Genomic DNA, 25,061 nt, shown 5'->3' with positions numbered 1-25,061 from the left:
GTACCCACATAACTCAGTATCAGAGCTGTACCATTAACTAAGAAACTAGCACATCTTCTGTCTGATTTGTTCTTAAATGAGGCTGGCCATAAAGCTAGACATCGACAAACTTAGGAGAGCACTTAAAAAACCCAACAAACTGATGTAACAACTGTTACAGGAGTAATCAGCTGCATCTGGAAATAACTTTTTGTTTTTTTAAAAGTCTTTGTATTTCCATGAAGTTTTCCTCCTATGCTGAAGTTCTTTAAAACTCAATTTATCTTTTGTGCGTACGTATCCTGACTGATCTGAAAATCGCTGAGTTGAGCTTCAAGGTTTGTGTCAAGTCTCCTAACAGATTTAAGAGTATCTCTTCAGTGAGAAAGATGCTTCTTGCATTCAACTGTAAGTAGGATGAGAAATGAATCCTGTTTTCTGCATTTACTATATTCATAGCTTTAGCTGGCTGACATTCTTCTTTTATTAAGATGGGACCTGAAAGCTTGGTTAGAGCCCCGCAGAGATACTGGTCACTGGAAAAAGTACAAGAGATGGCTTAACACCTCGAAGGGTAGCTGGGTATTTTCAGCCTGGAAGACAACCGTCCCTTTCAGTTCCCCAGAGACAGCTAATTCCACTTGAACTGTGTGTTAATAGCTGGGGCTACCCAGCTAAAAGGAAGTCTAAAATTTTAAGATATGTGGATTCCCAGATTCAACCATCACCACTAAGATTTCTTCCAAACGCTAACAGCTACTGTTATTTGTGTGTACAGGAGCTCGGGGTCTGCATGCTGCTGTCAGTAGAGTAATGCATGCTCAGCTACAGAACCGTCACCACCAAGTCATCTGCACTTCACGAAGGTGCAAAGTGGCAGAAACGTGAAAGCCCCTGACAACAACGTAGTTATTTTGGAAGTGAGTGGGGCTGGAGCCAGCCATAAAAAGGTAGGCTTTTCTCAAAGGAAAGGGGAGGAAGCTTCTTAAATAGCAAGAAAGTGTCAGAGTTGCTACCTTGCTCCCTAGGCTTTAATGGCCCAATGCCTGTTGCATAAAGAGTATCACCACAGAAGATAAAAGCTGCAGTTTTCATCATTAATAATTCCATGAGCCAATTCAGAAATGTTACTTTGAACAAAAGGTTTGATTCATATCAACAAATTAATCCACTGTAAGGCCAAAGACTACCTACTTCAACTAAAAATGGACAACTTTTTTTTTTGTTAGGATTGAAAGTATTCAACACACTCAAACAGAAGCCCAGATGCAGAGTTAACAGAAGTTTGGAGCTATTAAATATTTGAGTTAGACAAAAATTCTCCCCTTTTATCATGAGATCAAGGCCAATTGCTAAGCTACAAAGACCTTACTAAGAAATATGCTCAAAGTACAAAGGATATGGGGTTGTCTGATCAAAACCAACCCTTCTGTATGCACTATCGTGCGTATTCCTTAAAGTATTACTTGTCTGTTTACACACTGGCCTTTTTATTGTCACACTCCTACCAGCTTTTACTTGGTAATGCTTTAGGACAGTCACCAACAACTGCAACCTACTATTCCATGATTCCCACCAGCAACACTGTTTAGTTTCAGAAATAAACAAAACTGAAAGGTTCTGCACGTAACAGTGCTAATACAAACCACTTCAGCCACCTTCACAATCTACGAGTAGTGCTGCTACCATGTGTTGCTGGGCTCTGGTCTCTTCACTGAGTTCAGGAACAGCCCCCGGGCAAGAGCAGAAAGCTATCGTGACATTAAGGATTCATATCACAACTATATATTAGAAATGTAAGTGGAAACAAGCCTGAGTTTATATAAAGATCTATAGGAAAACTCCCAGAAGGACCAAAGCAACCCTGATCGTTAAGGATTTTGGTACCTGGGTCAGGCTGGCCACTGTCACAGATTACCAGCAGCAAATATAGTGTCACTTTAACACCCCTATATGAAAACTAGGAAACCAAAGGGGGAAAAAAAATGTTCAGACCACATCCATAAATCTCAGGGATTCCAAACTGCTCAGTTATAGTATTTCCACTAATGCAGTTCCTTAGACACATCATGTGAACTGACTAATGGTAGCGATTTTCAAACAACATAGGCCAGGAAAAAAAAGTATTCCAGCGTTCTGTATCTCAGTGATCCACGTTAACTTCCTCCAAGTAACACCTGTTACGGGAACTTAGTATAATCAGAAATATCTTGATTTCTTCATATTCAAAACTCTAAATGGAAGTATATTAATTTACGTGACTGCAGAGGTGTCTCAGCTAACTCTAGGTGCAGGGCAAAGGATTAGAATTGGAAAAAAAATTAGAATTAAGTTGATAGGAAAAGTAGCTGCGTTCTATATCTTATCTGGCACCTTTCACTTTAGGGAACCTCAAGCCCACTTTAGAAATGTGAAGGATTAGCATTCTAGTGAAATACCTTACGGGTAGATTCACTTGCAAGTCTCATAACATGAGCCCTACTCAAGCTATGAAGAGCACTCCTCGGGCTTTCTTTGCCACCTCAGAGAAGGGAAGGATTAACTAGATCGCAGCGGTAAACTACTCTCTCTTCCCAGTTATTCCCTCTAAAGCCTTTAACGACTTTGTATGGGAAATCATGAACTGCTCTCTTTTTATGCTGTATCCATTCTCATCTGTACTCTTTTATAATCAAATATTTCACCTGCAATTATAAACAACATCCAGGCCTAAGCCACTCTCCCGCTCTGTGCAAGGGCGAGTGTGATCATTCAAGTAATTGGAGTGATTCATGCCATCCCTTCAGAGTGCTGCTCGCTCCTGCCCGGTGAATTACTTTTAATCCTCATAAAGGACTAGGAAATAAGGCGTGAATTCCAGCTTCTTGTTGCTTTGAAAACTGACTCAGGCAAATCAGTTATTTTATAAAAATCTGCACACAAGCTTACAGCTCTGTTAGCAGATTTTCTGATCAAATTCTGAATTTATCCACATGTCCCTTTCATATATTAAAAGCTATTTCTAAGGCACACGTTGAAGGGAAGTTGAAGAAAAACACTTCCAACATACATAAGATTTTATAACTCTGTGCTGTGTATTAGGCTTTGATTAAGTACCTACAGAATGTGCCAAGTTCCACCCTGCTTTTCCTACCCGTCCTTGCCCAACTGTGGTATCAGTTGTACTGTGTAAGCACCGCTGGGCAGAGGCTACATCCTGTTATTCGTGCGGTTACTTAACATGCTTTTGGATGAAATAAAATAAAAATACTACCATTTATGACAAAGTATAAGCACATAAATGGTGGAAAAGCTTTTGAAAATAGTAACAGATATTTACCTTGCAAACAGGAATTTGTATGGAGAAATCATTGTATTAAAAAAATGAAGACCACAAAGAGTACATTTACATGTGTCAGGGCAATTTTATAATTAGTTCAGTTACTTGAACAAATAGAACTAAAATCTCCGTGACAAAAAATATTATTTGAGGGTTGCAATTTTGCTTCAGTTGTAAAAACAACATCTACTATAGCTTAAAGTTGGGCCAGGTCCATTTTAAAGACGTGAATAGTACTTGAAAATATTTAACAACAGGGCTGAGGATCAGCAATGCTAATTTTGTGAAGTATTAGTAACAAGTTAGTTTAAAAAATGGTGAAGAATAACATGGAAAAATGCTGTTCCCTAAGAATTTCAGCTCCTAACTAGCCTGCTGATTAATGCAAATAGTTTAGTAAGGCTGTGTCCTAGTTGCCATTTCCAAGTAGTTGCATTTTCTCTGGTTTTGGTCTGTAGTAGTTGAAATAAGTGAAGCTGAACATTTCCAGCTGGAAAAAGCAACTCCTACCTGCAGTTTCCTCTCCTAGGCCAGTCACTACAAAATAGCTTTCAATGCTGAGCCCTCTGTCTTTTTTCATGGCCTGAAACAGGTCTGACTTGTGAAATACTAGAACTGCATTAATAGGAGAACAAAAAATACCACATAGTGCACAGAGTGCGTTTATATCCTTAAACACAGATCACAAATTGGAAAGAAAATCTGCTTCCTTAGCATTCTATTCCCTCTCTTCCCTGAACAGAAGTGGGGAAGTACGGCTCTGAACACCAACTTACAATGAAGTAACACAAGCTTCCTTTCAAAGCACAGCGTTTTTTTTTTAAGTCAAGAACATCCATTTATTAAAAGTTCTTGTTGCTGCAGTTTGTAGAGCCGAAGTGAAAAATATTAATGTAGCCAAGAAATTAATCATGGCTCCGCTAATGCCTTTTCTGCAAAGACAACTGAATAAGCGTTGTGCTCTCCGTATTGCTTTGGTTCAGTAATGCTTTCAGTAGCTCCTTCGGAGCTATGCGTAAGCTCAATTTTTTTCATTAAAAATCATATGAAGCAGCCTAGTCAAGTATGTTCAGGATTTGAACGACTATTTTCAAGTGAACTTCAAATCCAAGGAGATAATGGCCCAGTAATTTTATTCCAGAGTAACCCAAGTTCTTAATACCAACTGTAGAAACATCAGTGCCTGAAAACATTACATTTTAAACCTCCTAGCAAGCTGTGCTGTTTTCTTTAAAACCAGAGCTCCCACTTAAAGGATATACTCATTTTGCTTGTAAAACAGCCATTTTTTTCTCATGACAAAGCAAGAGTCTGTACAGAGTTTGTCTTTAGGCAATAATCACTTGTAAACTTGGAAGTCAGCCACAAGTCTCAAAAGAATGCTTATTACAAATAACTTATTTTAGTACAAAAACACCACTAAAATTCTTCACCCAAAGAATCAAATGCTTTCTCTTAATTACTGTCTAATAAACCTAGAGACTCCAAATATACCATGATATACATAAATCCAAGTGATAAAGAAAGCAAATTATTTAGGACTGCCTGAAAACAAGATCTCTATTCTATCTGCACCAGCTTCTTGCCTCGGCCCTTTTGCCTGCCTCACAGTCAGGTCTTAGAGACAAGAAATGATTAAGATCTTCCTATCACAACACGTCACAATAGAGGATATGATTAGATCTTCTCATCTGAAAACTGAAGATCAACCTTGGTTTGCAAGTTCTGCTTGATAGCTGAATCCACCTCCCCTAATCTTAACAAAAAACTCATCCTTAAGCAAACACAGTTCATTTTATTTAGGAAGTTTCTTGTCCATTTAATCCTAATTAGTGGAGAGCCAGATACAGCCTGATATTATTATAGCTTGTGACTACAAAAACCAGCTCTTAGCATCTCCATTCATTTCTATTTGCAGCAAGTAACTCAAATTGCAATTGCAATATACGCCACACGCTGCTGGCGCACCCCTGGGTGTGGGCAGTAGAACAGCTGGGATGAAGTGTCTCAGATCATCGTTTGGACACCAATGCTATTCCTGAGATGGGGGATCCCTTATCTGACCAAAGGTTGATGTGTAAGAGGGGACACCTGGAACACCTCTTCCACACTGTCGGGGCTGCTGCTCGCTGCTCTGAGGCTTCGATCCAAGCAGTTACGTTCACAGAACACAACGCTGCGGAATGCAGCATCCAGCGCTGATGAAACCCACTGGTGCTGTAATCTGGCACTGAAGCTAGCGCCACAGCCGGCCTCCCCACGGGGAGGGATGCCCGTAGCGAAGGCACAGATCAGCTGATCCTGCTGGGAAATAGTGTACTTTAATGCTGTTTTCTCCTGCTTTTCTATGGAAATGCCAGAAATGAACAGTCTTAAATAATCTGCACTTGAGTGAAGACAAATAAAAGGCACAAGCCTTTCTCTAGGCACAAGCAGCCCAAGCTTTGCATGGCTGTCAGTTACCAGTTCCTGACGGTTAAAGTGCTGCTTACCTAATGTCAGTGGCTCAGTACAGAACTTGAGATCTCAACATAGCTTTCAAAAGAAGCTCAGCAGCGTTTTTTTTTTTTAATAAAGGAGGAATTAATTTATCCTGAGATACCACACAATGACAATTCCAGCCCAGGGTTCTAATTAGCGAGACATCCTGTTTTTCCATGTATTCTGTTCTACAGTAGCCAAGGGGTAACTAATTTTTGTTATTTTCCTGTATGTTTCTACGCTAGCCTGTTCATTCCTGCACAAGCCCTAGATATTTACTACATCACAGAACTTTTCTTTGTAAGGGAATGTGCATCTGTGCACACAGAAAAATAAATCAAGATGATCATATATACGTTCAGCAAAAATAATTCTACAGAGAAACCTGAGCACTTTTTTATCCTCATTAAGTAACTAATGAGATCTGCCTCTAAGTCAACCAGTTATTTTCAAGTTCATGATTCAACACAGTAAGAATTAAGTCTGTGTCTTCTGTTTCCTACTTAAAGACTTGGGTCCCACCTACAAATACACTGGGAAGCCCTTGTTCATAAGCTGAATTACGCATCGACCTACACTGAAGTGCTGGATGGAGGGAATAAACGATTACTTAAAAACAAGGCCAGCAATGTCCTTACTAGAATTATCCAGGTAGTGTCTTGAGGTGCCTAAGAAAATGGATTACTAACCTAGGTATAAGAAATTCTGAAAAATTAAGACATTTAATAAGATGATCTCGCTCATCTTTAGTGTGCTTGTGCACAAAATAGTGGTAAAATGAGCACAGCAACTGTGTAAGAAATAGTCTGGAACCTTCTTTTGCTCTGTATTTGTGCAGTACCTAGGATAAAGGTCTAGTCCAGAGCCAGGTACTGACTCCTAGAATAGTTCAGTAGCCAAATGTAAGCAGAAAAGACAAGCTATAAGGAGAGCAATATATAATTACTAGATTAGAAACACTGTACTTCAATTTTCATTTCATAGTCACATCTTAGAGATGCAAAGACCTATTTTAGACACATTTCATGCAGTACTATTTCACTGCTAAGGGTAACAGCCACTATGCAGAGCATGAACAAAAAGCTGAGGCAGGCTCCCTAGCTAGGGCACACGCGTTAACAAAAAGGCCTGGACAAAGTACTCTCAGATCTGCACCCAAAAATCTGATGGGGGGGGGAGGTCTTCTGAAAAATCAAGGAGTATTTGCAACATATGAAGAGGAACAACACTTAAGAGACCTGACAGGACCCAAAAGCGTGTACCTGGTATTGTGCTTGGGAGAACCAAAGCACTGCCTTTGGCTTTTAACAGGCTACGAGAGTCCCAGGACAGGAGAATTTCATCTCAAGTGTGGTTCTGATGTGTGCATCTTATAACCTCAAAGTTAGGGCATACAATGACTACAGACTTCTGAAGTTTGAGGAGTCTGCAGGAACCAGCAGTTCAGTTCACTCAGTAGAATCACATCCTGAAATGGGAGTGGGCCAGGACATAATATAGGCTGACTGATTTAGATTAACAATTATGTCCAAGTTTTAGGAAGCAGCTAAAATTGCAGGCCAAAAGAGGCAACAACTTTGTGCCTTGTGTTGAAAATGAAAGGCTTCTTCAGCGTTTTCTAAGAACTAGGGTTCACTGCTGTCATAAAAAAAGGGACCTCACTTCATGGTTAGTAATTGCCTCGCAGCAAAGGGCTTTCTCTCTCTACTCAATTTTCTAACCTTGTTAGCCATAGCTGGCAAAAAAAAAAAAATATTAGTAGGTGAAAAAATGGTGTAACACCTTGCAACGCTCTCAGGAGCACTCGTGTGAACAATATTCAGGAAGAAGACGTAATTCAAGTGAACAGGAGGAACAAATCCATTACTAAAGAAAATTTCTGCTTGGTTTTAGGAATTTACCAGTGCAAATACCCCAAGACACAGGAAATCAAGACTTCTATTTTTTTATGGCATGACAAAAAAAGAAGGAAACAAGGTCTAGCTCAAAAATTAGTCACAGAGAAGTTTCAACAAACTCCAAATTCTTCAACATAACACTTTTTTCTTTAAACAGATTTTCGCATTTAGCTAGACTTGCTGTGACATTCAACTCCAAATTACCGCCTCACCAACTTGCTACTGTTACTAGCACTTCAAATTGCAGATGGAAACAATTGCAGTCACTACTCTAAAAGCACCCAGAAAGTGAAGTCTGACACATCCTCCTGTTACGTTTTTCTAAGTGATTTTTAAACTACTTTTAGCATTTAATAAAAATAAACTCTCCTCGCTGTACCAGCTTTAAGCACTTCAAGCTAACATGGCCACGCAGTTCAGCCCTTTAACACATCAGTTACCAAGGGACTGGAACCACCCAGAAAAGAGAGTCAAAAGATTTGTTAAAAAAAATTACTGTGCTATTATTTAGGAAATTAATTCATGTAAAATACAATACTGCATGCCTGCTTTAGAGTGCCAGATCGTAACAGTTAACATTTCCTTGTGCTGTGTATTTTTCTCAGCGCAAACAGTCCCCCCTTACGAGGGACGTACTGATCTCATACACAATACACCGCATTCACAGCTTGAGAGCTACGACCTTACGGGAAGGTGTGCACCACGAGAGAGAGGATAAGGAACAAAAGAGGGAAAACCAGCAAAAACCCCACGTCAGTTGAATTATCAGAGGTGACAAAAAAAAGGGAAAGCTTCCACCTGTCTTTAGACCCCAAAAGCTGTCCCTATTGTAGCGTAACTAGAACCTCAGTTCTCCAGTGGGTCTTTTGTATTTTGGACCTCATCGGAGGAGCTGCCTTTGATACCATCGTGTAACAGATGTCAGACTGGTTCAGCTCTGCCAACTTTATCTAGAACAATGAAACAGAGGATCTTCTAGCGTACAGCTTCAAAGCACCCACAAGGTAACACGGCTATTCTGGTTCTGGGAAAGAGGCATCAGTTTCAGAACAAAACAGCCTTTTTCTCTCAACTAAAATATTCAGCAAATATTCCAGATCTGCCTCATCCTGTTATTTTCATTTTTAGGCAACATGATCCAAAGTGCTTACTATGCTTGTTTCATGTTTTGAGCTTTGTTACAGTTCTAAAAAGAAGAAAGTATACTATTTCTAGTGTCACAGTCTTGTTAGTAAAATGGTGGTTCTCATCCAGAAATAGTTTGAAGACCTAAAGAGATAGTCTGGGGGAAGATCTTGCTGTGTAAAGGCACCAAGACAGCACCAGTCTAGGTCTTCTAGAAAACCTACTCTAGCTTTTCTTCTCTTTATGGTTGACTGAAAATCACACCGTTTCCTTACTAGCACACTGCCAGTCTGCACCATTAGGAAAGCCTTCCCATGACCAGCAAGCACAGAGCTGCAGGCAACCCTCAACACCTCACCGAGGAAGCTGTCTTTGCCCAACAAGGCTTGTAACGAGCATGACTGCAAAATGGCAAGTAAACAAGTTATGGAATCCCCAAAAGCTGTAAAGAAAAATCCCAGTCCCTAGTGCATTTTACTCTTATTCAGGCATCTCAAACCTGTGTGAGTAGGCTAGGGTGTCCTAATGCTCCTTACAGCAGCCACTGATTCTTCTCAAGTACTGTCCACTGCAGGAACCAAGCCAGCGGGACATGATTTTTTTAAATTTGAGGGTTGGGTTTTTTTTTCCACATACAAGAGAAGTATGATGCCAACACTGCTAATGATACTAGAGGACTAACTGGCAAGTTACTATCTGGCTATTTCCTTCGGAAATTTTGTGAACATAGCTCTAAGTTTATCTACGTTCACAGAGCTGAGAACAGCTAGAAGCAGCAGTCAATCAAGAAAAGGAAAACTACAAAACTAAACTTTCCTAGTGAGTACTGAGTGAAAATTAGGAATGAAGAAAAGAGAAAAATGTTACAGAAATAAAAGTGAGGCTCCTGGAAGCAATTTTTTTTTTTTTAACATGCATTTATCTGTTTTCTTGACATACAATTTATTTTACCAGCTGATGACTCCCAGGCCTATAATGAAAACCTCACAGGAACAAAGAGGTGGAAAGCTGGGAACTCACTTTGAGAGCATTTTCCCCTCAAAATGAAATATATATAGTTACTCATAATAAGCAACATTTACCCCTCACCCTATGCCTTAAACACTAAGTATATTTTTTGGCTCAACTGAAGGGATCAGCACTAAAAAGAAAACCTGTATGTGTAATTCAGTACATTGACCATTTTGGTTTTGTCGAGTAATAAAATCATTCAGCCATTCAGTTCACGGCCACACAGGAGTTAGTGGTCTTCTTAATTACACTACTCCTCTCTTTGTTACTGTGGCTATGTCCTTCCAGGCTGCCTCGCCGTAACTGGGCAGTCAAAACAGGGCTGCCTAAACACTTTCATGGAGTTAAAAACAAGAAAAAAAGAGTAGGTCTTTAATCCTAAAGCAAACCTATTTAAATACAGAAAATCCAAAAGATGCAGCCAACTGAATCAGCTTCTCATTTCCAGGTAGCTGGTTCCTTACTACGGCTTAGAAGAGGCACTGCTTCACCAAGGATTCAGCGCGAGGGCCCCTTCCCTCGGTGCTTACTGTGAATACCCTGCAGGCGAAGCAGCCCCCTCTTCCACGAAGGGCTGTGGGGTTCCCAGCTGTATGGAGGGGAGCAGGGTCACTGTGCAAAGGCACCACGCCTTTCACTCTGAGGGCTCAGGTGTCCAAGTCAGATTAGAAGCACTTCCAGACTAGACTCTTTCCAGTATAAATCCACTGCTGGCACTTATGTTTTAGGGCTACTGCAAAATAACCCCTTAACGCCAGACAAAAAAATCCTATATAAAATTTAATGAAAATGCAACTTGAGAAGGGGTCTTCCTACTGTAACGTAAATACCTACCGTTTGTCAGTTTTTCTGATTTGATGCCAAGGTGTTGGCTGAATTTATCAAATCAAACGTGATGCCAACTGGTTCAATGCCAGCACCTTAGATCTAATGACACAGAAACGTGCATCTCTTGAACTGACTGCTTCTTAAAAGCATTCTGTGAGACTTACAGTCCCATACAAGTTTTCTTAAATAATTTACCTCAGAATAAAACTGGGGGTGCAATTACAGCTATCTCGTGGGCACCGTATTGACAAGAATAAAGTAAAACACCAGTTTTAACTTCTCTTATGGGCACGTTTGGTTGACCCTTTCCTAATACTCTCGTTTACTCATACTATGAAGACCAAGAAACCCTGAACTTTTTAGTGATCTGAAACACAGTATTATCAACTGTACTGTTGAAGAAAGGATTAGGTGTGAGCATTTGTGCAAAACAGACAATTTCATAAGCAATATGTAAACCCAGCCTCTTCTACCCCATGGTGTCTTTGAGTCTGCATACATCTATACTCAGACCAACCTTGTTGTATTTAATTAATGAGCTCTGTAAGAACTACAGTTCATTAAAGCAGATTTCCTATAAATTTGAATCTGAAGGATACTCATTTTCTGTTATTTCTGCACATGCTTACACAATGGAACTGTTCTTTCTCTTTTCCCCTCTCCCCCTCATCATCCCTCTGCTGCTTCAAAAGGTCCGTCCTTTCGTCGCTCTTTCCCCCTCTCCTCCTCATCCTTTCTTTGCTGGTTCTTGGCCTCCTTGGTCCTTACCTCGCTCATTTTCCCTCTTCTCATCTTCCCTGCGCCAATTCATAGCGTCCACATTCTTTCGTCGTTCTCTCTCATCCTGTCTCCACCGCTTCTTGATATCTTTGTCCTTAACTTGCTCATTTTCTCTCCTCTTCTCATCATCCCTGTGCCATTTTATTGTTTCTGCATTTTTCTGCGGCTCCACGCTTCTTTTGAGATAGTCTTGTCGCCTCCTCCTCTTTTTTAACATATCCCTTTCCCTGGCACGAGCCTGCTTTTCTTTCTGGGAAAGAAAAGCTTTACGGGGCATCATGAGCTGCTGCTGTACCTGTAATAATATTGTATCCATGGAATAATATACTATACATGCACTCAGTCAGGCACCAACAACTCTCATTTGGAGCTGAACACTTCAAATACTAAGCCAAGACAATTTACAGCTTCTTCTCGTTCCTTCATAACCCTCTGCTGGCTTCGGATTAGAGAATGACAGGCAAGTTGCTACGTTCAGCTCCAGCACAACACCTAACTGGCACCTCTGCGGTGGGTGCGCATGTAAAGTCACCCCCCTAAAATCCCGGGCCTAAGCAGTAGGATTTCTTTCCCCTCCCCCTTACAACTCCTCCCACAGATTTTAGCAGCCACTTGGCATCGCTGCATCCCATCGAAGGAAGAGGCTGATAGGAGAGTTGTGAAGGAAACTTGGGAATGTTCAAACCTCAGCTTCTTCTCTTACTGGAGATCTCCATTTAATGAGACTTACAAGATGCTTATTTATCTTTCCAGACCTCCATCTCTACCGAATTTGGATGAAAATGGCCAACTTTTTTCTTGGCTGGAAGGAGGGAACGGGGATTAGGAGACAAGCCACAATCTGGGAAATTGTACAAGCTTTGTTTCCTTGGGAAACCTGGCCAGAACGTTTAACTGCAGTTAATGAAAGAAATCCCGACTCATCCACTCAAACTTCCTCCAAGTGCCTTATGTCTTGCAGGTCACAAGAACAAGGAAGCGAGAACGTGACTATTTACTTGGAGGTTCTGCCGACAGCATTGCTGATGAGCGGGGCTTTTTGGTTGTGTTGCTTTGGGTTTGTTTCGGTTTCAGAGGTGTCAGTGAAGACTACCTTTTAACAAATTGCTTTACTTTTGGTCATTTCTCTGTAATCATCCACATCTTTAAATTTACTGGTGTCGATATCTGCAATTTTGAAAGAATGGAAAACAAAACAGACCACAGAAAGAATTTATACTATTACTAATATCCTTTAAATACTCTTCTGTACACATTGAGCAATGTTTCAGAAATGTCAAACTGCAATCGTGGCCCAGGTTTTGGGGTTTTGTTTGGTTTTGAACTTTTGTTTAGAAGAGAGTTTTGCAGAGGTCTAATCAAAATGAAAACTGCAGAAAGGACAAAATTACTAGATTAGAATACTTAAGCAAAGCCTAAAACAAAATGAAACAAATGTACTTTTAAAATTTAGCTACCTTATGGAAAGCACTTGTTCCCAGCATGCAATACTCCATCTTTTTCCTACAGAAAAAGCAACGTTTCAAACCCTTATTCTAAAAGCTGTTCCTTTTCCCTACATAATATACCCCCCCGCACACTTAAACCCACTACTCTAGTCCATCGCCTTTCTTAGGTATGTATAATGATCCCATGGTTTTCATTCCAATAATTCAACCCCAAATTTCTTAATATCCATAATAATACTAAAAGGGAAGGGCTGCAGCAGAGTGAAACAGCATAATCAAAAAACACAGTTTGGTAACAAGTTAGTGCATAAAATTCAGATTATGCTAAAAATTACTTCATTAAAAAGTGTAGGATAGCTCTCTACTAGACAGCCTGGTTTTAAGTATAAAATATTTCTCAATAACAGTTGTTATTAAAATCAGAAAGCAATGAGAATCCACGATCAACATCATCAGTGCAACCCAGACACTGTGAATCTTTAAAATAGTTTTAATTTCTCTATTGGCTGTGTGCCAGGACTGTATTACTAGTGTTTACTAGAGCAAACTTATCTTATTAACTTCTAAAACGTATGTTATCTCTATATATAATTTTATCAGTAACTTGATTTTATTCCCATAACAGCATGTTAAAGTAAATCATAATTCATGCAAATGATTCTTCCCCCCTCCCCCCTGCCCAAGGCAAGTACCAACATTGAAAATCTGTCATTTTTAAAAAACCCTTTTGGGACTGATTGTTATATTTTCTTTCATTTGCTTTTTTTGTTTGTTTTGTTGTTGGGGTCCCCCCCTTTAGCTAAATCTTTTAATTGTCATTAATGACAGTATTCCTCCCTCCCCCCCCTTTATACATATCCCAGCCCGCTTTGACAGACCAATTTATAGACAAATGATAGAAAATATCTTAATGAAAAACACCGCAGTTGAATTTCCAAAATTAAACATTTTACTTGAGGTTCAAATAAGAAACGTCAGATTGCAAGGAATAACTTAAAGGGACATCCAACTTAAAATGATGTATCTTTGAACTTCCGTGTCACAAGTCACAAGTTTTTCCCCAGTTTGTTTCAGCATGAAAGTGTGCTTCGGGCAGTCTGGGCATTTCTCTTGCAGTCAGAATCATCCTTCACTTTTGCCTCTGTTGGTTTTAATAAACCAAAAGAGGGGGGGAAAATTTAAACCAGGAAACTAATTAATACGCAGTGAAGCTGCCCGACCGACTGAGCTCAAAGCCCCCCCCACCCCCCCAGGTTTCTAGAGGTCAAGTTGGTGTTCCTTCAAGTTCAAAACATCCAAACATCAGAAGTAAACAGTCCTTTCATCTATTTTTTGCCCATACCTAGCCAACTGAAAATCTTAACTCTTCCCAATCTATTCAGTACATATTATGAGGCATTTACCTCCAAAATTAATGGTGCTTGGGCGTCTCAGACTCATTGGACAAGTTTCATGCAAAAGCCTCCAAAAATAATTCTCCTTCCAGAACGCCCACCTCAGCGATTATATTACACCTACTGTGTGAGGCCAAAGCCCGGACACAGAAGAAGGACCATATCCTGCTGTACAAAACAAAGCGTTAAAGACAAGAGATAAGAAATGTAATAAGGGCAATCTCACATTTATAACGTACGTTTCATTGCGAAGGACTCCAAAGCCAGTTATAAACCACATTTGCGGTACCTTTCCTGACACGGAGCTGCTGCAGAGCCACTGCAGCCAGCGAACAGAACTGCAGGAAGTTTTAGCAGGTTTGTGGCTTACCCAGCAGATTCCGCTGGGTAACACCACCTGAGGAATACTCTGGTGCTCAGATTTCAATTAAGTTACCCAATTCAGAAATCCAGCAGGACAGAGAGACGAATGCTCCTGTCCACACTTCACACACCCTTCTGACTGAAGTGGTCAGGACCTCAGGTAACACCTCACCAGAGCCACCGGTACCGGCAGCACAGCCGCACCCAGTACGGGTGAGGTACACGCAGTAAATACAGCGGTGCTTCCTCGTACGGGTAATTTTTCCTTGACGGTTCCCATACAAACACAGTCCCACCTTAAACTGCAAGACCGTGGGAGATCAAACAGGGGAGAGGGCTGTCAGCCACAATACTAGGGACACACGTTCATTTGGGGAGCACGCAGAGTAAAATTTTCAGTTACACTGCTGCTAGCAGGAGGGCATGAAGTAAACCTTTTTGGGTAACGGCATGAGAGTCTTCTGTAGGAAGACTGATACCTCTTCAACTCTCATCACCCATGGACAGAAACTCAGTCTTGAACAGACTGGAAACACAAGGCACAGCATTAAGATCATGAAGTCTAGAGCAACCAAACCTGAAGTTTATAAAAGCAAAATTTGAGCCGTTTATAATTACTTTTCCAAGTAATAAGGGTTTTCCCTGTTTAAAATGGTTAGAATTTTAATCTCTGTTGGTTATGCAGACACAACATCCACAGTTTAGAGTACTGATGGTTTTTCTTCGGCAAGTACGGTTTCAACAGAAGACACTAAGATGTTCTAAGAATTTTAAAAAGACAAAATTCTTAAAATACTTGACATTGAGGCAAAACGGAATACTGCATATGCTTCAACAAGGCCACTAGCCATATCTTCAAACAGGAAGGGATGGTGGGTTATTTTGTTTCATACTGGATTATTTTCTACCTATAAAGTAGGATTTGCACCCCTGTATCTCTACCGAGTCCAAATTACCCCTCACCCACTGAATCCTCCCTGCAGAAAGCGCACTTGTGGGTGAGGACTGATCAGCCTCGAGAGCGGCTCGGTGACAATTCGCGTACCAGTCTGACGGTACGAATACTGACACGGGGAAGTGCTTCATCCCACACCGGGCCTCCCGAAGACTGAGATTCATTTCCCTGCATTGTGTTGCTGACGAGAATCACCAAGCATCTGGCATTTTTCTGACTTTGTATAATCCAAAGTGCTTTTATTTTAGCCCTTATTTTGCTAGTATTTTAAGTTGAAGTTCTTGGTTTACATATAACAGCACAACATAGTAGCATATATCAGAGCTGACAGCAGCTCTGGACAAAATGAAACAAGACTGTTAGCTTCTTGGTCCTGTGCTTTTTATCTCCCTATTCCAACTGCACTTAAAATAAGGTCTACTTTAATGACTTGCCTGGCTAACTGCATTTAACATGCTCTAAAAAGCCAGCCATGAAACAGATTTGCAAAGAAGGAAGTTAGTGCAACGTTGAGTGAAATCTGTTAAAATACATGAAAAATATGCAAGAAAATGAACCTACAGTTCCCACAGCAATAGAAAAGCGGCCTCGTCGAGTATGCAGGTTAAATGATGCTATGTAGTACAATGGTGTATCATACTCCATATTCACATGAGGAGGACAACGGCCTGTCCCTGCAGGAAGGTGAAGGCTGGGGCTCTGGGACCGGACCATCCCAGGGCAGCTGAGCAAGGAAGGGTGATATCCAGGAAGCAGAAAGGTATCTCAGGGGAGAGCGAGCAAATCAGGAGCTCCAGGAGCAGAACCATCAGGGAGAACAGAGAAGAACTGAAAACTACTGAAAAACTCCTTGCAAAGGTAAGACTTGCAATTAAATGCCTCCCCTCCCTGCACTGAGTGAATAAAGAGTCTACTCCCACCACGTCTGTCACTGGCTCACACTAAGCTTTTTCACTTTCTTCTGCTGGGCTCTTCTCTTTCCTCCTATTTAAGCATTGCTGGCCTAGTTTTCAGAGGGCTGTGCACCCACATCTCCTGTGAAGGTAATGAGATTTGCAGTTTAACAGCACATCTGAAATGCCAGACGACTAAGGGCTCATTTTTCAAGCCCGCTATAATCCTAGGACGAAGGCTGTTTTGTAACAGCACGCGCTCTATTCTCATGGCAACCTTTTAAACAGAGCGCACCTCCTCAGCCTCATCAGCTCAGCCATCTGCAACACCGCGCCTCTGCCCGTGGAACAGGATGGTCCCCAGCTAACTTGTCTAGCAAACACCGCTCAGCTCCAGCTGCACCGTTCAGTGCAAGGCTGCCACGTTAGACCCAGCACTTAAATTCAACCTTAAGCTAGCACATCAGTGAGCGCAAGCCCTCTACCTTGGGGCTATACCCAGAACAGGGCTCGACACATTCGGGAGAGATGAGGCGAACAGAAAACCCAAATCAGACCCCCTGGGAAAACCTGACATGTTGTTTTAGAACTAAAACTGAAAGTTATTGAAACTGAAGGAAATCAACAAATGTATTTTGCTATCTGGTCAGAGCATTGTGAAACTTTTGCAGCACTGTGCACATGAAACCACCCTTCTGCCCCTCACAGTCTAAATAGTCTTATTTCTTAAAAGTCCCTTTGCCAAAAAAAACAATTTAAAAATATTTTAAAATTACTTCAGAGATTAGATCAGCAACCTCCAAAAAAGAATCAAGCTGTGCGTTAAACAAAAAGGACCGTTTCACACACTTCTCTGGACATCCTAGGTAAATGCTCCTTCAGGGGAGGAGACAGGTCCATCTAAAATGGGGTACTGAAAAAAAACCACTTAAAATCTTTTGGAGGAAGGTCTTAGGCTAAAAACCTTACCATGCTGTTTCAGTGGTTATACGCAATTTTCAGCAAGGGCTTAAGAAACACTGTTTTATCTCTTTTTTTTGTTTGTTTGTTTTTGGAGCTGCCTGTCTAGCTTCAGCTTGGTGACTCTGGCACTAAAAACTCCAACTTCCCACCGGAGACAAAACTTCTGCGGAAGACAGTTTTAGTGAAAGGAATCAGTAAGGCTGATATGTCTTATTCTCCATTCATTTTTTTTATTTAAAGGTTAAGAAAATATCTTCTGCAGTCCAGCAGACAGGGATCTTCTAAGTCATTCACACACTTCTCATTCTTGCTCGATTTCTGGAATTTTCCACGGGTGCCAGAAGCTCCATCTGGTGGGTGTGTACACTAACTGCAAAACTGAAAGGGAATTAACTATTTCCTTATCAACTTTTGTTCAGCAGTAAAAGTTCTGTACAGTGTGTAATTTCTGTGCCCCGATATAAAATACAAAATGGCCAAATTTCAATTGCTCTGGGAACCACAACTCCTTATTTCTTGTTGTGATGAATAATCTGCTACCTCAAACTCTGTTGGGTTTTCTTATTTTGAGCATGGCACAGAACGCTCTTCGCTAAAATTCAAACGTTTTCTAGAGAAGAATCTTTTGAACACACATGATAAAAATGACATCGGTTCAGGCAATCTCTACTGCATTCTGAAAAGCAGTTTGAAATTGCATCCGTTCTCTAAGGCATGCTATACTTTGGTGTATCAGAAATATTAAATTAGAGGCATGAGCAGCTTGAGAAGTAGGCTTACGCACCTACTGCCATCTTAATATCTTTTGTGACTGTTCAACATCTCGAAAGATAAAGGCTTATACGCATCCACACCTGTGTAGTGGAACCAATATGTAATATACATACTCAATATGATAGCCCTACTTGTTTAGGGCTATTTCTTAAAAGATTTCAGTTTGAAATGTAATAAAGCCTGCACATCTTGCTGAAATTTGAACTCGAGACTAGAGATCATTGAAGCACAAAAGATATTGTTTGCTTACACCACGATGTCCACGCTGCAGCAATCAGGAAAAAAAGGCTGCATGGACATGCTCTACAATTCCAAAATAATCCTCATCAAGATTGTAGCTAACCGTGAACAATCCCAGAAGAAAAATTATTTTGGAAATAGAGGCATGCTTCAGGAATTAGCAGTTATCATTTAAATTAAATCAAGAACCATCTTGAAATTTTCAATCCAAAGCTCACAAAAAATGTTTGGATAATTAAAGTGGCACGGAAGCCTGTGTAAAATGTGCAAGAACAAAGCATGTAATCAATATACACGCAATTTATGATTGGATTACACTGATTGTGAAACTGCAGTCACATTGGAATGCAAGTGGAACCGGTAGTCCTGTCTTCCCTGTGTCACATTTTCCTGACATCACCTCTGTATCAGCAGCCAGAGCAGAGACCTGATCCAACTGAAAAGGAGCTTTTCAGGCAGAGCAGTTCCTTCACTCACCCAGACAGAAGCACTGGGACTGGTACCAGTAAGGCAGCCGGAAGCGTGGCTCGTACCACCCCTTCCAGTGGCAGCACAGCCACAGATATATTTAAACCAGTAGTGAAACTGCATCCCTTAGCACGTCCTGACCAGTAAAACGCACTGCTTGCATGCTGGTGTCGGTGGCAGAACAAACCCACAGAACAAAAGAGAGTGTATAAACACTTTTACAAGCTCATCCAAAACCCTGCCAATACATGCTTTCTCAGAGAGCAGATACACTAGATATCGAAGGGATCTCGCCAACTGGCTAGCGCCTGAGTGTTTAAAGTGTAAAAATAGTCAGTGAAGTAGGCTGATGCTAATTGTTTTTCCTTTGCCTTACTGCTCCACTCAGGCTACGCACCAACGCTGGCATTACACGATGGCGTGAAGTCTGTAAACAAGAGCTTAAAAATCAGTCTTACCACTTCACATTTCTTACCTCCTTCCCTTTCTGTCTAAGCATAGCTCCCCAGTGCTCCAATCCCTGACTACATTCCAGCATTAATCCACCTCAGCTACTGCTGTCTTCGGTCTGACTCAGGAACCTTCGATATTTAAAAGGCTTCATAGCAGCAGCAGGAATGGGGAAACAAAACAAGCAAAAAGATCACAAACTTAAGTTTGACTTTTTTTGGGGGGGGGAGGTGGAGGGAAGCATTTTAAGACAATTATTATTTTGCCTACTTAGATTTCAAGAGATTTTGCCCCCTTACTGTTGCTGCTATGGACCTGCACCGCTAACAACTCCTTTGGCCCAGCTGCAGCACAAGCAAAGAACTACCAATCCAGAGTCACATCAGAAATCAATACACAGAAGAGGTAAAGAGGGGTGAAAGAAAGAACACCTGAAAGCAGAGGCTTGAAAGAGAGAAGAGGAGCTGGGGGTAGGGCAGAAAAACAGCAAAGCCAGGCCTGAGAGCATGCCCTTTTCCTACATTTAAATGACTGGATAGGCTGAAGCATTACTTCTGTGGACAGGCTGTTTGCACAGTTACTTAATTTCTATTTCTTGTAAATTGTTTTAGATGCTACTTGAGAAGTAGATTTGCAATGAAACATTCTGCCAGATGATCTGGACGTCCTAGAACCTGCAGGTGCGATGTGCTGCTGGAGTCAACCACACAGGTTTAGGACCCAACAACCAGTATCAATTTTCACCCAAATCATCTTTAATGCCACCTTAAAAAAAAAAAAGGTAAGGATATAAATGGTGGGAACTGAAAGTGACTCACTGCAGAAAACACAGTACTTATTCCACTCTTATTCAAAACACATTCAAAAGCACCAATGTGAAGTACAAGGGAGGGAGATGCTCAATTTGAGCCTCATGTTTGCCTTTCAACATCAGCTAACGACAGGGAAGCTCTGAACAATGTAGTTTGCTCCTCGAGGCATACGGCCCTCAGGTGGATAAATAAAAGTTACTCCCTCTCTAACAATGTCTTTATTCAAATCCAGAACATGTATTTGGTTTTTATACCAGATCTAAGTACTTCCAGAAAGCTCAAAAGGAGGAGATCGTTCTGGCCATCCTGACTAGGAAAGTGAGGGCATCTTCCCAAAACGTGTCAGGTGAGTCAAAACAAACCTACATATACGCAAGGCATAGGGTTTGGGGGTTTTTGTCTTTTTTTTTTTTTTTTTTTTTAACCTAACATAATCAGGAGTTCTTTTTCTTCCAGTGCATATACATTTACATTACATTATCTTTAAATCAGCACGTTTTATTCTCATCTCCATAGCTTATACTATTATTAGGAAACACACTTGTATCAACATGTTTATAAGAGGAGTCACTATATCTATATATATATTAACACTAAGCATATAGATCTTAATTATACCATAAAAAACCCACTGTAACGCTTCTTTAGATGCAGGCCAACATAGTCAGCTGTTACCTTTTTTTAAACAAGCATGTTACATGCATCTTTAAAAAACAAAATCCCAGCAAACACAGCATTATTAACATACCAACTCAGCTGAACTAATAATTTAAAAAAAACACCCGGTCCATGCCCACGCAGACAAAGCGGATCAAAGGACACCTGAGGACCACAGCGATCAGCGGCAGCCCTACAGGGATTCACTGCCTCTCTCCTGGCAGCTATGTCCTACAGACTTCAGACTACGAGCCTCATCATCTCTGATGCTGTGTCGTTCATTCCCCATGTATAAAATTTCTCTCTCAAACCAACTTCAAGTAGTGGAGCAAAGATAACTTCCCCTTTATGGGGGAAAGAAAAAAGAAACAAAACAAAACCAAAACCACCCCAAGAAGTTTCCTATCAAGCTGCTAAATCTTACCTGCAGCCACCTCAAAATAAACACATTAACCCACGAGCACTGTCTTTGCTCCCACAAAATCATCTGTTCCGATTTCTTTCTTCACATCAATCAAATCAGCTGCCATCTTAACCAAAAAGTGTAAAATACACATTTGGACTACATGACTTTTGGCTACTGATAAGGTTCTGATATGGTTATGTATTCCAGGAATGCTACTTTGATTTTTAATATTTACTGTTATCATGGAGTGGTAAAGCTGGGTTGGGAGCAATCACCTACTATTCACTCCACAGTGTGTCGGAGGCACAACTTACCTTCCGCAGAAAGTCTGCACGTGCATTTACCTGGAATTTAGTACCGAATTCAGTAACTGTAGAGCTCGGTTTGCCAAGTACCTAACAACTGCTACTTTCTATTAAGCTTAATTAAAATGCTGTTGTAATATACCCCGTGAGCAACACATACCAATTCTGACAATGCTAATGGGCATCTTCTGACAACTGGTAACTTCTGTCCTACACATACAGACAAAAAATTAAGTTACTCATCTCATCCTGCAGAGCACGTTCAGTCTTCCTAGATGCTCTGTTCGCGCAGCTAGCGCCCAACGCTGTAGGGCACGAACTTTCCAAAAGTCAAGCAGCTCCTCTCCCGTGCAGGTTTCCCATTCCTAAGCACTCCAAGTGGCCGCCACCTTCCGCCTTCCCCATCCCTTGCGTACCCAAACAGCACATCCCTCCTACAACTTAACGCAGGTGATCTTACACACTCCTAAAGACCTTTAAGCTCTAGCAGTCCCACATGACATTTTAAGCATAAAGAGTAGTTGCCAAGAGACACACTTTCTATAAACCTGCCTGATGGACCATCACGTCAAATGAAAACAAAAAAACTCTATTATTTTTTATAATAATGGGGCACTAAGAATCTATCAGTGTGCAGTGATCTCGGAGAGTTGTCCCTGAACACTGGAAGCGTCTCATTTCCATTAGATACCAAAAAGACATTTTTAAGAGTAAATTAAGAAATAATGCTAATTTTAGTAAAGGGCAGCTTATGATTAAAAAAATGATATGAAAACATTTAGCTTAGTATTACTTCTGGAGGAGAACAAGTTATTTGTTGTGTGTCAAAAAGGACACCTCTGTTTTGACTGAGGTTTATTTAAGTATTTGCTGTAGTAGCCTTCAGGAAAGGTAACGATCACGTTACAACCCATCAGCCCCAAGCGATACTTTATTAACAATAGTATGTTTCTCTTCTGTTGCCTCTTTTTAACGTTCAAGATTTCAACACGTATCACGGCAGATGTTGACCTGCCGATATCAAATTACTGCCCAACATCTGCAAATGCCCATCTAAAAAGGAGCCAAGCTGGTTTCTTATTGTTAAAAGCAAAAAAAAAAAAAAAAAAAGCTTTTCTGCTTTTTAAAACGGGATGATCCATCTTCCTCACCCAGAAGGATGGCAACTTGTAATTATTACAGTTACCAGAGTCCCCAGGTGGAAGTTTTTCAAGTAGCTGAGCGCCTGCGAGAGGAAACAGGGCAGGCGGCCTGCAGCACGCACAGGCGGTGCTGGGCAGGGCGGCTGAGCTCGGGCCGTGCTACCCTGACAGGTAGGGATCGCGGGCCTCCGTTACCTCAAATACACCCTGCACCTCCAAACAGAAACAGAGAACAGCCGTAAAAAAGAACAGGAAGGTGACTGGAGAAAGCAACCTTAAAAAAAAGAAAAAAGGGGTGGGGGGTGTTTCTGTGAAAGGAACGAAGACCTCTCCCAGCCCTACCCAGCGGCTGCAGTCCGTCCAACAAACGAGGCCTACCGAGCCGGGTGCCCGACCCCGGCCCCACAGCAAGCGCCGGCGCTCCCGCAGCGCCTGGCACCCCGAGCTCGGGACGCGCACCGCAAACGGCACCGCAAGCGCCGGCCGAGCTGCGATGCCGCCGCCGCCACCCTCCGGCGCGCCGCGTGCGAGCCCTGCGCAACCTCCCGCCACCCTCTCGCCCGGCTCTGCCCCGCCGACGCGGCTGCGGGAGACCCCTTTGCGGGGCCGGGGGCCTGCGGTGCCGGGAGGCCGGGGCAGCCCCCCTGTGCGGGGCCTGGGGGGGGGGGGGGGGGGGGGCTGGTGCGGTGGCGCCGGTGCGGTGCCGGGGCGGGCCCGGTGCGGGGCCGTGCGGTGCCGCCGCGGGGAGGGCGCCCCCTGCCGCCTGCCTCCCGCACTCCGCCGCGCCGCCGGCCGGGCTGCGGTGCATTTTGGGTGGGGGCTGGTATTTTTCTTCCACGGCCATAAACCGGGAGCAACAATACCGACTTACCGGGGGTGCGGGGCACCACCGGCACCGCGTACCCCGCGGTACTTGCAGTGGAAGCCTCGCCCCCCGCTTCCCACCCACCCCCCCCCCCCCGCCCCCAGGCTGCGGCCGCCACGGGAATAGGGTCCGTGGCACGGGGGTGCCGCTGCCGGCGGCCGAGCGAGGCTTCGGGGTTCGGTTTCCCCCGCCTTTGTCTAAGAAACGGGCGCCGGTAACCATAGCCCAGGGGAGGGAAAGGAGGGGCGGGTGAGTCAACGTTGCTCCATCCCGCGGCCGGTGCCCGGCGCAGGACGGCGGGTCCCGCAGGCAGCGCCGCCCGGCCGCCGCGGGAGGCCGCTCCCCATTCATCGCCCGCGGCCGCCGCCGCTCCCCGGCCCCGCTCCAGCGCCGGCCCCGTCGGGGTGCCGGGCCCGTCCGCCGACCCTCGGCCCCGCCGCCGCACCCGAGACGGAGCAGGGGGGGCTGGGGCCGCGGCTGCCCCGCGGGCCCCGGACGGGAGAGAGCGAGGGGTGGCGGCGGAGGAGCGGTGCCCGCCGCCGGGCGGAGCGGAGCCGGCCCCGTCAGGCGGCCGAGCCCCTCCAACGCGTGTGCGGCCGGGGGAAGGGGCCCGCCCGCCAACTCCGCAGCCCCCGGCGCGGCGGGCAGGGCGCGGGGCTCCCGCCCAAGGCCGGGGCTGCGGGGGTCGCGGGGGCCGCGGCCCCGCCGGGCCGAGGGGAGGAGGGAGGAGGAGGAGGAGGAGGGGGCGGGCGGGGGCTGCCCCCGCCCGGGCAGGACCGCGGACTCACGCACACACCTACCTGGCCGGGGCTCTCCTCGGCGGCGGGGGCGGGCGCTCCCCCGGCACCGCTGCCCGGGGGTGGGGGTGCCGGCGCTGCCTCCCCGGCGCCGCCCGGGTCCCTGGGCGGGCGGGCGGAGCGGAGCCGGCGGCGGCGCGGGGGAGACAAAGGGGGCTGGATGGCGGCGGGGGGGGGGGGGGGGAAGGGGGGGAACGAGGCGGGGGGGCGAGTGTGCGGGGGGTGGCCTGTGGAGAGCGGGCCCCGCGGGGCGGCGGCGCGGCGGCGGGCTCACTGCGCCCGGTGCCCGGGGCGGGGGCGTGGGGCGGCGGGGCGGGGGGGGCTCCCTGGGCGCCCTGCGGACAATACAGCCGGGTCCCTCCTGCCCAGAACCTGCCCTGGCCAAGATGGCGGCCGAGAAAGAGCGGAAGTGACGCGAGACTCTCATTAGCATACGGGACTCATTGTCCGGCGGGAGGGGAGGGGGCCGCGCCCCGGGGGGGAGGGGGCCCGGGCCCCGGCGGGTTCCCGCCGGCATGGCCTCCGTCCCGCCCCGCGGGGCCGGGCACCGGCGGCGGGTGCGGGCGGGCGGGTCACACAACCCCACCGAGCGCGGGGGGGGGCTCTCGCGAGAGAGACGGAGGACGCCGGAGGCGGCGGCGGGATCTACCCCGGCCCCGCTAGGCGGCGCCGCGCCCTGCGGCCGAGCCCCGAGAGGCAGCTGACGCC

The 25,061-nt window shown here is 44.2% G+C and overlaps 2 protein-coding genes across 6 annotated transcripts in view; one reads left to right on the top strand and one right to left on the bottom strand.

The window, feature by feature from the left end:
- Positions 1-11,403, top strand: part of BCAS4 (breast carcinoma amplified sequence 4) — a 66,496-nt gene extending 55,093 nt beyond the window's left edge. The window contains exon 4 of the mRNA XM_075108465.1: positions 758-11,403. Coding sequence (XP_074964566.1) covers positions 758-759 — 2 coding nt within the window. The 3' untranslated portion in view covers positions 760-11,403. The remainder of the gene's footprint in view (positions 1-757) is intronic.
- ADNP (activity dependent neuroprotector homeobox) overlaps positions 1-24,751 on the bottom strand; it is a 32,610-nt gene extending 7,859 nt beyond the window's left edge. The window contains exons 1-4 of one of the 5 annotated variants that reach the window (XM_075108451.1): positions 24,357-24,751; positions 14,273-14,431; positions 12,879-12,924; positions 11,410-11,716 (exon numbers count right to left, since the gene is read on the bottom strand). In XM_075108451.1, coding sequence (XP_074964552.1) covers positions 11,410-11,716; positions 12,879-12,917 — 346 coding nt within the window. In that variant the 5' untranslated portion in view covers positions 12,918-12,924; positions 14,273-14,431; positions 24,357-24,751. Of the gene's footprint in view, positions 1-11,409; positions 11,717-12,106; positions 12,782-12,878; positions 12,925-14,272; positions 14,432-21,709; positions 21,732-24,356 lie in introns of those variants that run through there. The other 4 variants (XM_075108453.1, XM_075108452.1, XM_075108454.1 and 1 more) reach the window with 4 other exon arrangements.
- Between the last annotated feature and the right edge of the window lie 310 nt (positions 24,752-25,061).

Source organism: Phalacrocorax aristotelis, chromosome 13 (genome assembly GCF_949628215.1).
Source record: "Phalacrocorax aristotelis chromosome 13, bGulAri2.1, whole genome shotgun sequence".
In the NCBI taxonomy this organism is placed as follows: Eukaryota; Metazoa; Chordata; class Aves; order Suliformes; family Phalacrocoracidae; genus Phalacrocorax; species Phalacrocorax aristotelis.
The sequence above is the reverse complement of the archived record's forward strand: the minus strand, read 5'-3'. Positions and strand labels throughout refer to the sequence as shown.